We start from the raw sequence: 13,447 nt of genomic DNA on the forward strand, positions 1-13,447 counted from the left end.
GAATGAAATAGGCCTGCTATAGAATAAAGTAGCAGTGCATACAAGACGGTAATACAACATTTGTGAAATTCAGCTATTTGCTAAGAATCCTCTGTAAGTGACCCATCTAGGTCCCCTCAGAGCCATAGCTGGGTGCCCAAAGCTCCACACCATACACTGTGTCGAGATGCACAGCTGCTGATGTTTTTTTCCTCCCTGTTATGTCACATGACCTATCTAGCAGGAAGTGGGAGGGCAGTGGCTCGGGCTGGTCAAGGATTGCTAACGTAGTAAGGTATTTTAACGGTCAATTTCGATACATTTTCTTCTTTTGATTGCCAACTATTTTACGAGGTTTTAGTTCCGCTACTCTGTTTCCCATATGTGTGTATATTCCGCAAAGATTAAGGGTAACGCAATCAAGCTAGGCTAGCAGTAACGTTAGCAAGCTAGCTAAATTAGCTAGCTACCTATAATGACAGTGTTGAGCTGTTTTGTTGACAGTTCATGATTCAGGATTATTCTGGGCGAAGACATAATAATACCACACAGGCTAGTATGCGAATGCTTATATAATATATAAAGACTATTAGCGTTAGAGGGTTTAGTTGTCCAATTTGTTCTGATTTATAAAACCCAGAGAATCAAGGCTATCTGATGACAACCTGGGATTAGGCTACTCCAATGACAAATAAACCAGACTGGGCTCGTTTGTGTGACCCTTTCAAGTAAGTGTCACAACGATGTCACTGTGTCCGGAACGGGGTAAATCTAACTTGTATTCACAAATGTTCTTTTCATAATATACAACTGTACATCTCAGTTTTGATTTGTGAAGTCTGAACACCGAAGAGACAAGACTCTTGTGATTGATTGATTTGAAAACTTTATTAACAGATTGCAGAATGGGTACAGTACAGTACAGCTCAATTACAATACATACAATTGTTAAGGGGATGCAGACCAGAGAAAGACTTTCGTCTTGTTTACATCAGGGTCCCCCATTTTCAATTCATCATAACATATGACATACACAACATACAGATAGACAGTACTGCTACATCTATACATTTATGACATACCAGATTTGCAAATACAGTACTGTTTGTGATACAAAAAAGAGTCTAGAAAAGAGAGTATTATACATTTGACGTAGAAACTGTACATTGGAGGAGGTTGGTGGTTGGGGGGGGGTGGCTGGGGGGACTACATTCGAGGTGGGGGGTTGGGTAGGTTGGGTAGGAGGGGTGGGTGGGGGACACTGTACAACTGTACAAGCAAAACTGTACATTGGAATATTGACAACCATGTTTGGTAATTTACTGTACATTGGAGGGGGTTGGGTTAGGACATTTACAGGGGCCAGTTTCGAATTGCAGTCTCCCGTAGGTGTTCTTTGAGAGTGGTTTTGAAAGTGGGTAGTGATTCACATTCCTTTACAGTTTTGGGTAGGGCGTTCCACATTGATGTGGCATAATTGCGAAACGTGTTTAGTCCCTTGTTTGAGCCGAATCTGGGTTTAACATGATTTGTGGAGCTCCCTCTGATGTTGTGATCGTGGTATTCACTGACCTTTGGGAAGTATTTTGACAGGCTCTACGCTAACCTTTTTCACTAGGGGCACAGGTGCTCCTAAATGAGAAAATTTAGGAGCACACAAAGAAATTTAGGAGCACCCAAAAATATTTAGGAGCACAGTGAAAATATGTCAAGTAACAGAGTTTATTTTGTGTGTGTATCATCTGCGTGTGCAAACGGGAATGGGACAGACATTTGAACTATTAATTAAGTGATTTATGCCTACTATGGCAAAGTTGTAGCCAACAACTAGGCCTAATAAGAAAGGCAGTGATATTGAACAAAAAGGAGACACTGGCTTTACAACCAGGGCCATCAGTAGAGGGGGGAGCTAGTGTTGCTCTTTTAGAAAAAGAATCCTTTCAGGGTTGCCTATTGAAATACTGTACAGTGTACACCTCCAGTACAGTAGTTTGCGTGTCAGGTAGACCATTGATTGACAGTCGATTCTGCCAATTACGACGTCACACCGTTGCACTCTGGCCGTCCGGCGCTGCAGCTGGACCCTATTGCCACACCGCTTGCACTCTGGCCGTCCGGCGCTACAGCTGGACCCATTGCCCACCTCTGCGGTTGATAACGCTAGCCAAGTTAGCTGTACACACATACACAGTGGGCCAGTTCAGTTGTAGGGGTGTAACAATGCATCGCAATGCATCGATCCTACTTTGCAATATTTACAAAACATGACATTGTTTTCGAACTCTAGCCATGGGGAAATGTTTAGCCAATTCACGTTAAATTTGTATGTCTTCCCTCCGGCTCCAGTGGGTGTAGCTTTGCTAGCTACAGTGGCTACATTGGGTGCTACAGTGGGTGTAGCCTCGCTAGCTTGGCCAACTTCGCTAGCATGCTGGCTAGCGTCAGTATCTTGGTTAACGTTAACCATCACCTCTGTAACATGAGCTGCCTCGCCTGACTTCTCATTCTCCGGTATCTTTCGCGCAAAATAAAAATTAATGGGCTTCGACATGGCTGTATTATTGTTTGACTGAGTCAGACAGTGACGCAGCCGCTGATCATTACTTTCGGTTTCCAGTCGCGTGACCACAGGAAACTACTGTGATTGGAACGTTTATGCGGCTGTGAACTGTGGGACTTGTAGTTTTTTAACGATTCTCGCAGCGGAGAAAAAAAAGGACGAATGAGAGGCTGTACTCTGCACTCGCTGGCCCCACTTGCACGCCGTGCGAGTACTTGATTTTGCATGTTCGCACACACATATTTTTAGGGGCATATGCGAGCAATATGGTCGCACTGTAGAGCCCTCTAGTGTATTTTGTAGACCAGGCCCATTGCAAGTTGCTGTACTCTGTCGTCTACTCTAAGCCATCCTAGGTTGTCAAAGTTGTTGTTGTGATGTCATCAAGAGACAATGGAAGCCATAGACTTCTTTTCGTTTGTGTGTGTGTCTGTCAAGAAATTTACATATTCATATTATTCCCATGACGTTTTGTTACCATACAATATGGCGCAGTGCCACAGCTCATTGGCCACGGTTGTCATTTAATGATAATCACCTGCTTATTTCATTAGTCACCTGTTGTTATCGACCAAAGTGTTTTGTGATTGAATATCACTTATTGGAATACCTTTTGGGACATTATGTGGGAGAACCATGAATAGCAAATCCCAAGCTTCATTAAGTGTAGCCTAATTTGAACTGATGCAGCTATTTAGGTTAGGTTGGAGGCAGTCAAAGGAACACACCAACATTATGGGAAATGCACTTACCGCCTAGAGTCAGACAAGAAGATAGATACTAATTTCATCTCTGTGCGATCAGTAGAAAGCTATCTGGCTGCAAGCTAGCCTAGGTTAGCAGCAAGTGTCTTGATTCAATTTGTATTAAAAAAAATTAATAAATAAATTTATTTCGTTTCATACTGTACATTTATTTATTTAAATGAATAGGTCTGAGTGCAGATATACTAAAGAACATAAGATTTTTTTTGTGTGTGTCTTACTGTCATTTGTTATTATTAAATAGTTTTTATCAAATGCCAAAAATAAGTCATTATATCTGCATTATATTGGCCATTGAACCCTCCTGCTCTCTAAATATCGGCATCGGCCATTAAAAAAACTCATATTGGTCGACCACTACCAGTGAGACATTGCCTAATCCTCAATAACATTGGTAATGTGTTCGATTTGGAACAGTTAGAATGAGTATGAAGGGTAACTATGTTCCTGTATGATTTGCATCACAGCATCCAGGATGACGGCCATCAAGCACGCTCTCCAGAGGGACATCTTCACACCCAACGATGAGCGCCTCCTCAGCATCGTTAATGTCTGCAAGGCGGGCAAGAAGAAGAAGAACTGCTTTCTGTGCGCAACAGGTGGGAGTCTATTCAAATCTTCAACACAGAAGAATGGCAAAGGTTCCATATGTCAGGTTTCCAATGAGTATTGATCTTAATTGCTTGCTAACAGAACCACTTACACACAACTTATGAAAATGACTCATCAGTGTCAAAGTTAATATAGGTATTTGAGGTCCCCTAAACATGTCTTTGAAAGTTTGCTGGAAAAAGAACACTGAGATTATGCATTCTAGCGGCCTCTATACCTCTCTGTTTCAGTCCTGTTCTCAACGGCTGATTCTATGCCTGTAATGAGTGAGCTACTTTTATTGTATCAATAATGATAATTGTCGTACATCTAGCAGTGGTGCATGAGCCTGTACCGTCAAACGAAATTGCAGATAAAAAATATGGTAGAAAAGAGAGGATTTACAAGCATTTTGTACACGTGTATTTTTCCAAGATCTCTTCACACGCACATACAAGCATGTTATTAACTATGGCAATTGTGGCTGCAATTCGTTTCAAGACTAGGGATGGTTCTCGTCACAGCTGGGCCCTTATTTATCAACAATGCGTAGAAAGTGTTCTATTTCCGTTCCTACGCACGGAATTTAGAATGTGTGTACGCACAGAAAAATCGGGATTTATCAACCGTGCGTGCACGGGTCCTACGCACACTCAGTGTTGATAAATACCATTTGTTCTACCGTCTATGCTCGTGCATGATTATCCAAAGATGGTAATGAAACACCCCCATGGGTTGTGAAATAATGGTCTAAGCCGAGCGAACTATGAGAAACTTCACTGAGAGCGCGATTGATCACGGAGGTTAGTGATGCACCGATGTGAAAATTGTGGCCGATAACCAATATTAATATTGCTGTTCTGGCCGATACGATATTTACCGATGTCGATATCTCTGTATAGAAAACACTTTTTTATGATAATCAAATAAAGAGCTATTTTCCAAAACGCATTTATTTATTTTTTACTTTTGTAACTAATTTTCAGAAATGACTGATATTTTGAAACTATTTACTGTAAGGCCAAAACATGTAAAAAGAACAAAAAAAGATTAAAATATATATATATTTTTTATATCGGCCCTATCTTGATATCGGACCGATACTGATGTGTAAAAAAAAAAATGCCATATCGGTGGCCGATATATCGTGCATCACTAACGGAGGTGTAACCAACAAATTGAACGTATACAGCATTTCCCGTTGTGATTGTGAACAATCTTATTTGGAAACATGACACACAGAATAATAGTATTTAGCGTTTTCTTTTAAACAATATTTAATCGTATGATTATAGATATTTTTAGAGAATAAATAAATCCAATGAAGTTGTCAAGTTCACAGACAACTCCGCTGAGGAGGAGGGAGCGTGTAGACTATCTTCGGTGCGCCGGGAGCCAAGGATGTTGACTGACCCAGTCCTGCTACAGAACCAGCACATTGACAGAAATAAATGACAAGCTGACCCGACATTAAGCACTGTAATGACTGAAATGAAATCAATTTCAGCAGGCCAACTCTGCGCTCTATACAATGCCTATTGTGCGCTCGTGAGCCCGTGGTTTTGGTCAGAGTCATTATGGCTTCAGTGGATAACCCTGATCTGCATTTAAGTGATGTTTTAATTATAGATACCCCAGTAATAACATTACAATTGAATTAAATACAATTAGGCCTGAATGAGTCGTGTTCCTCCCAGCCACCGGCAACGACATTATCAGCCAAAATGCGCATCGCAGATTATCTGTACATTGACAGTGGAATCCCGTTCACATTACTGGATTTGTTTATTGATGGAGCTTTGAAAGCTACATGGGTACTGTTACGAAGGATCAGATTAAACCGAATATATATATTTATTTATGGATATATATTGAATAGTATTTGTATATCGTTTGATATCCCTTGTATATTCCTTGTACATATGCACGGAATATCCCTTTAGCCTACTATAGCCCATAATAGTTCATTCTCTTATTGGACAAAGGACCAGGCGCCAGGGGACCAGCCCCTGGCGTCAAGTTCAAAGGTACCGACGAGACATGTCCGTACTAGCCCCGGCTCCGCTCAGGGATACGGCTACCGAAATGAGAGTGGCACTATTTGTTCACCGTGCATATAAATATGGCGCAAGTAAATGTAGAAGTCCCTTACCCTTCTTCCCAACTTAGTAACAGAAGCCTCACCCACGATACGACGTGCGGTGAAGTATGGCCTGTTTGGCCTTAGAATAGCATTGAGACCTCGTGCGAATTAATAACTGAATTGTCAGAGTTTGGCACTGTACCGTCGAGTGCGACGTATTTCTATCAAGTAATAATAGTCTATCGTGTATGGTGCATCGTGCGGTTAGAGTTCTAAAGTGACCAGCATCTCCAACGCGTCCTCGTGTTATCTAGAGTCTTATCCAGGTTGGGCCGACCACATGGCGCTTTCATCCGAGGAGATCTAGGCGAGGACCGAGGGACATGTACACTGGATTACCTACCCGACGACTGCTGAGCCCTATGCGGCTGGAATATATATTTGCTTTGGTACTGTGATTGGTGGAGCGGATAATCGCCGACGCCTGTGAGTGTTGGATTTACCCCCGAGAGGAGTCAAGTTGAGTCGGCGCTCAGAGAGACTGAGGTCGCCTAGCTTCTTCTTCATTGTGGAGCTACAGCCTACAAGAGAACCAAGGTGTATTCATCTGCGGATCAAGAGTCTATTGCACTGTCTTCTGTACTTGAAGTCTCCATAGATATCGTTGACCAGACGGTCTACTACCGACGGCTCTCCTACCCCCCCTACCGGCTTACAACCGGGAGGACCCCCTCCAGAATATCCCGCTATATCATTAAGTGTACCATAGATGTAATTCCCTAAGAGCCAGGTTGTATACTTGCTTCCTGCGTAACCAGAGATTGGACATTCAGTGTTGATTTGCCTACGAGTACTCATTTGCCTTACAAGTGCATTCAAATGATAAATGTAAGATAAATATTCTATGTACCTTTTGCTCCATTAAATATTTGATTATTACCTTTGACTGGAACCGATTTCATTGTGGAAAGTGTTCATCATATTTAGATATCGTGTACTGTATGGCCAGTAGTTAAAGTACATAAAGCGGTAGTGGTTTAATGATACCATACTTATCAATACAGTCAGGGAATTGTACCCCTCAGTTACAATTGGTCCTTCGAGCCGGAGGGTAATTAGTGTAATATTAATATAGTGGTATTAATATTGAAATGGCCTATGATGAACACTCCACGAAACGGTCCTCCTAAAGTAGAACGCCCGCAGCGTAGACGGCAGCCACCTCAGTACTTAGAGGATTACGCTGCCAGTATACTACCTAGCCTTCTACAAACGGTAAACGCGGTAAAAGTAGAAAGTAAAATTATGTCCGACCCTATCAACCAGGATACCCCGACCACAGAGGCCCTAGTGGGTTCTAATGTAACTGACCAAGCTCACGGTGGGGACCAGGAGGGAACTGACACGACTTTACCCCCCGCCAAGACCGAAGAAGTAGTCTCCGGAGAGCTCCGGGAGGAAGACAACCCTCCAGAGATGGAACTATGCACGGAACAAGATGAGGAGAGCGCCGAGGAGATAGAGCTCCAGGACTCCCCGCAGGAGAACGCATCCCCAACGAGTACTGCCAGGAGCGGATCACCTCAACCAGCGTCTTCCCCCAGCGAGGCGGACAAGATGCTGGCACAGGCGTTCCTCGCCAGCCTAGCAGCCTCCACAGAGCGCGATCGGCTCCAAGCACAGACGCTTAGTGAGCGCGAACATTCTACTATGGAAAGAGAACGCATTCAAGCGCAGCAACGGAGCGACGAAGAGCGTATACGTCTGGAGATGAGACGCCTTCAGACGGAAGAGAATATGGCAAGAGACCGGGCCGACACCCAGCGTGCCGCTGCCGGTGCCCAAAGAGAAGCAGAGCGCGACATCGCTCTCACCAAGCGCGAAGCCGAGCGCGACCGATTACAAGCGCAGCTAATGGAGCAGCTGATCGCCAGGGCAACACCCCCTCCCTCCACAAGGGGTTCCAGGGCCTCGTCAAGACACGGGTCAAGGGCACCCTCCCCTAACCGATTAAGCGACCCTGAGCCCGACCACCAGAGAGAACCTATACCCCCCTCCGAACTCCTTCCCCGACTGGTCCCAGTGAGACCCAGCTACAAGGAAGGAACGGCGTACACCGCGGAGAGGCTAAATAGACGACTACAGGATCTAGATGACCTGACAGAGGAAGAAGAGGGAGAGGAGGAGAGTCAAGCCCGACAGCAGCACATTACTCCACAGGACCAGGAGGTCCAGTACAGCCCAGGCTATACCCCCGCGGCTCTGCGCTACAGACCCCCGACTCTATTCACGGGTGAGCATGACGCACGACCAGTCCCGAGGAATAGCACCTGGACCAGCGGGCCATGGTACCCTGCCGGTACCAGCCCACCGAGAGGCGTAAGAGGAGACTCGCCTAGGAGGCCTCTCTTCCAACGCTCACCGATGTGCCAGCCATCCACGGCGTCCTACATTGGCACACCGACGTTTCCAGACTTCACCCATGAGAACCGAGCACAGTACACGGAGCTACGGATGTGCTTAGAGACAATGATGGTGGATGTAGCTGATGAACGCCACAAGTATGCTATCCTATTGAAGCACCTGAAAGTGCCCAGAGCGCACAACATAGCGCTAGCTTATGCCACCTCTACGACCCCATACACCGCGGCTCTAGCAGCACTAGACCAAAGATATGGACGTATATGGGATTACGTAATACAAGAGATAAGGCATATTGACCGCCTACCCCCAGCAACAGACAATCGCTCACTAGACGACCTGTCTATCAAAGTACAATCCCTGGTAGGGATGCTGGGGGCGCAACGAGAAAAGGGTATGCACGAACTATACGCAAACTCGAATGTCGAGAGGATTTTAGAGAAGCTGCCGCCCGCCCGACAGGAGCGCTTTAGGCGGCAAAGAGACCACCGTGATCCTAACGGTCCCGAGCCATCCCTCCTAGACCTAGCCGACTTCCTGGCGAGAGAAGTCAGCAGCCTACGGTTGGATACGTTCGTGCGGAGCACACCAAGCTCCAGAGAGGGACCTAGGAGAGCAAACGATGGCCGAAGATTGGTGACTGTCATGCACCAATCAGAATCAGTACCGAGCAGCAAGAACCACAGTACCCCCTCGACGAAAGAGAAGTGGAAGATGGTGTGCCCGTACTGCGAAAAGGAACACTGGTTGTCACAATGTGACCTGTTCAAGAAGATGACCGCTGAAGAAGTGAGTCACTGGATAAAGTCCAACAGGCACTGTTACCGATGTGCGCGCAGTCACATGGCAGCCGAGTGCCGCCTAAAGAAGAGGTGTAGTCGGTGTGACGGAGCCCACCTAGATGTCCTACACGACAGTAACAGAAGAAAGCCTGCACCATCCAGCAGCACAAAGGCAAGTGTTATGTACATTGACCCCGCTAGCAGCGGGGGCGCCCAGGTGCTCTTAAAGGTGGTCCGCGTAACACTGAGTTACCAAGATAAGGTCATGGACACTTACGCCGTCCTTAATGACGGGTCAGAGAAGACCCTCCTCCTCGCGTCCGCTGCGGCCCAGCTGGGGCTGCGGGGGAGCGAAAACCAGATGACGATTCGGACAATAAGAAGAGATCTAAAGACGATAAAGGGCGAGAATGTCTCCTTCACTATCGCAGCAAGCGGGCAGCCAGAGAGACGGTATAGGATTACTAATGCTTTCACCAGCCAAGAAATAGGACTATCGCAGTACACCTACCCCATCGCCAAGCTGATGGATAAATATGTGCACCTGCGTCAACTACCTATCCCGCTCATAGACGGTGCCACCCCGACCCTGCTGATAGGCTCCGACCATGCAGACCTCATAGTCCCGATAGACCGGGTCCATACAGGACCCAGAGGTTGTCCTGCAGCAGTCGAGACCCGCCTAGGATGGACACTACAAGGCCCCCTCGCCAAGTCTCTTAACCGAACAGCAGCCACTAGCTGCCTCCACTCCAGAGTGACAGAAGAAGACACTACTCTCCTGCAGCATGTCGAGAGGCTATGGACACTAGAGACAATGCCCTTTAAGAACGAAAAGAAAGACATTCGTTCTAAGGAGGATATTTACGCTATAGCCCTCCTCGAGCAAGGGACAAAGAGAGTCACAGTCAACGGAGTGATGAGATACGCAACTCCACTCCTGAGGCGAGAGGGAATGCCCACCTTTCACGCCACAAAAGAAGCGACGGAGCGGTATCTATTGAACACAGAGCGGCGCCTAGCCAAAGACCCCGCTCAAGAGGCTGTGTACCGCGCTGAGATTAACAAGCTAATCACAGCGGGACACATAAAGAAAATTGACATTAAAGAGGCCGATCAGACGACCGAATCATGGTACGTGCCGCACCACAAGGTCCACCACAACGGCAAGGATCGGATTGTGTTTAACTGCAGCTACCAGATCGGATCACAAAATCTGAATAAAGAGCTCTTGCCCGGCCCAACACTCGGCCCCTCTCTACTAGGCGTGCTACTACGCTTCCGCCAGGACAAGGTGGCTATCAGCGGCGACATCAAAGGGATGTTCCTGCAGGTGAGACTAGTGGAGGAGGACAAGCCCCTGCTGCGGTTCCTATGGAGAGAGAGGATCGGAGATGAGCACCCAGCCATCTATCAATGGGAAGTCCTCCCTTTCGGAACCACATGCAGCCCATGCTGTGCTACGTTTGCACTACAAAAACACGTCGCAGAGGACCCAGCAGCAGATGAAGAGGTCCGACAAAGTGTGACAAATAGTTTCTACGTGGACAACTGTTTACAAAGCGTCTCGACGCCAGAAGAAGCCGAGGCTCTTCTACTCAAGCTCCGCGCCTCCCTGATCAAAGGCGGCTTTGATCTCAGGCAGTGGGCCAGCAGCGACCCGCAAGTACTGCGCAGCCTCTCCCCCGAGGACAAGGCAGCGAGCAGCGACACCTGGATGGCGACCATCCCAGGAGAAGCCCAAGAAATGACACTAGGACTAGTCTGGCGCTTCAAAACAGACTCGCTCCATTATAGACACAAACCCCTGACCAAGGAGCAGGGAAGGTCGACGGCAATACCGACCACCAGACGGAGTGTATACAGAACACTCGCCAGACAATATGACCCGTTGGGATGTATTCTACCTTACACCACCAGGGCAAAGATGATTGTAAGAGCGCTATGGGACAAGGACCAGGGCTGGGACGATCCCATACCCGAACACCTTGCATCCACATGGAGAGAGTGGGAGACGGAACTCCGCTCACTCCCAGGTGTTAACATACGCCGCAGCTACTTCCCACCCACAGTGAGGCCAGAGACATGCAAGATGGACCTGCACGTATTCAGCGACGCCTCCGAAGTAGCCTACGGTTCGGTGGCCTACTTGCGTGCCCGAGAGGAGGGAGGAGAAATACATACTGCTTTCATCCTGGCTCGCTCAAGAATAGCCCCACGAAAGCAACAATCTATCCCGCGTCTAGAGCTCTGCGCAGCCCTAGCAGGAGCGCAGCTCGCCACGTTAATCCAACGTGAACTCACCATCCCGGTGCAAAGAACAATCTTGTGGTCAGACTCCACGACAGTACTCACATGGATCCGGTCTGATTCGTGCAGATACAAGGTCTTCGTGGGAGTCAGAGTCACCGAGATTCAAGAGTTAACAGAAGTAGCGAGCTGGAGGTATGTGGACACCAAACACAACCCAGCTGACGTCATCACCCGGGGAATGTCCCTGGATGACCTCACCGTCACAACCTCTACAGTGACGGACCAGAGTTTCTCAAGCTCCCCGAAGAAGAGTGGCCTACACCCACCCCACGGGAGGCGAGTAAAGAGGAGGCCGAAAACAAGAAACCTATGTTCTGTGGATTGAACACACTCGTCTCCACAGACCCCGACATAGATGATTGCCTCACCCTACAGAGTGCGCAGCTAAAGACATTTCTGTGGCACCACCCAGAGGTTCAGCCCACGACTGACATTTCAGCAGCTGACTACGAAGAAGCAGAACTTCTTCTACTACAACGAGCCCAGAGAGACTCGTTCCCCAATGAGCTAGACTGTCTACAGGGAGCAAAGCCCGTCCCATCAGACAGCAGACTGCTCCACCTAGCCCCCGAGAGCGACGCCCATAGTCTCATCAGAGTGGGTGGTCGTCTGCGGAGAGCCCCAGACTTACCGGATGACGTCAAGTACCCGATAGTCTTGAACAGCCGACACAAGGTCACAGAGCTGATCATAAAGAAATACGACGAGGATGTGCACCACGCAGGGGCAGAGAGAGTCTTCGCAGAGATCAGACGTCGTTATTGGATACTGCAAGGGAGAGAAGCAGTGCGGCGCTTCCAGCGAACCTGTCTAGACTGTCGTAAGTGGCGAGCCCAGCCCAGTATACCCCGGATGGCTGACCTACCTCCCTGTCGCCTCCGACTCGGCGACAAGCCTTTTCACTCCACCGGTATGGACTGTTTCGGCCCGCTGTATATAAAGAAAGGAAGAGGAACCGAGAAGCGGTGGGGTATTGTATTCAAATGCATGACCACCAGAGCGATACATATCGAACTCCTTCCAACCATGAGCACAGACTCATTCCTTATGGCCTTCCGAAGATTCACATCACGGAAAGGAAAACCGTCTACATTATTGTCTGATCACGGGACAAACTTCAAAGGCGGAGAAAGAGAGCTGAGAGAGAGCTTCCAAGCTATGGGCCCAGAACTTAAGACCCACCTCGCTCCATCCCAGATTGACTTCCAGTTTAATCCCCCGAACGCACCTCACTTCGGTGGAACTTGGGAACGAGAAGTACGTTCTATAAAGACAGCCCTGTACGCCGTGCTTGGGGCCCAGACCGTGGCGGAAGAAGTCTTAATGACAGTCCTCACGGAGATCGAGGGAGTATTGAACTCAAAGCCCCTCGGTTACGTCTCAAGTGATGTAGCAGATGTCGACCCAGTCACCCCCAACACACTCTTGATGGGGCGGCTGGACCCCGCGCTACCCCAGACAATGTACAGGCCTGAAGAAGCGAACGGCCGAAGAATGTGGAGGTACAGTCAAGTATTGGCTGACAAGTTTTGGAACAGCTTCCTACTCCACTACCTACCGTCTCTACAGACCCGCCAGAAATGGGTGAAAGAGAGAGACAATTTGACAGAAGGAACAGTCGTCATGATTATCGACCAGTCACTACCCCGAGCTATGTGGCCGGCTGGCCGCGTAAGCAAAGTGATCACCGGTGCCGATGGAAAGGTCCGAGCAGCTGAAGTGCTCGTCCAAGGGCGGACCTACACCCGACCCGTGGCGAGGCTAATAGAACTGCCAAGGCTCCCCGATACTATCGATGACGACCATGACCCCATGACTTTGTGAACTGACTGACCCTCACAGCGGACATTGAGTAGTGGACAGTGCGGTTAATCTGTCTCTGCTTAGCTAATTAGGTGGGACTAATTAGGGGGCGGCTGTTACGAAGGATCAGATTAAACCGAATATATATATT

The 13,447-nt window shown here is 47.8% G+C and overlaps 1 protein-coding gene across 2 annotated transcripts in view; it reads left to right on the forward strand.

Annotated features, from left to right (window-relative positions):
• The first annotated feature begins 202 nt into the window (after window positions 1-202).
• exoc1 (exocyst complex component 1) overlaps window positions 203-13,447 on the forward strand; it is a 67,325-nt gene continuing 54,080 nt past the window's right edge. For both annotated transcript variants that reach the window (XM_084338090.1, XM_084338091.1), the window contains exons 1-2: window positions 203-274; window positions 3,771-3,902. In XM_084338090.1, coding sequence (XP_084194216.1) covers window positions 3,779-3,902 — 124 coding nt within the window. In that variant the 5' untranslated portion in view covers window positions 203-274; window positions 3,771-3,778. The remainder of the gene's footprint in view (window positions 275-3,770; window positions 3,903-13,447) is intronic.

The sequence above is a fragment of the Notolepis coatsorum genome (assembly GCF_963971535.1).
Source record: "Notolepis coatsorum genome assembly, chromosome: 2".
Taxonomy (NCBI): domain Eukaryota; kingdom Metazoa; phylum Chordata; class Actinopteri; order Aulopiformes; family Paralepididae; genus Notolepis; species Notolepis coatsorum.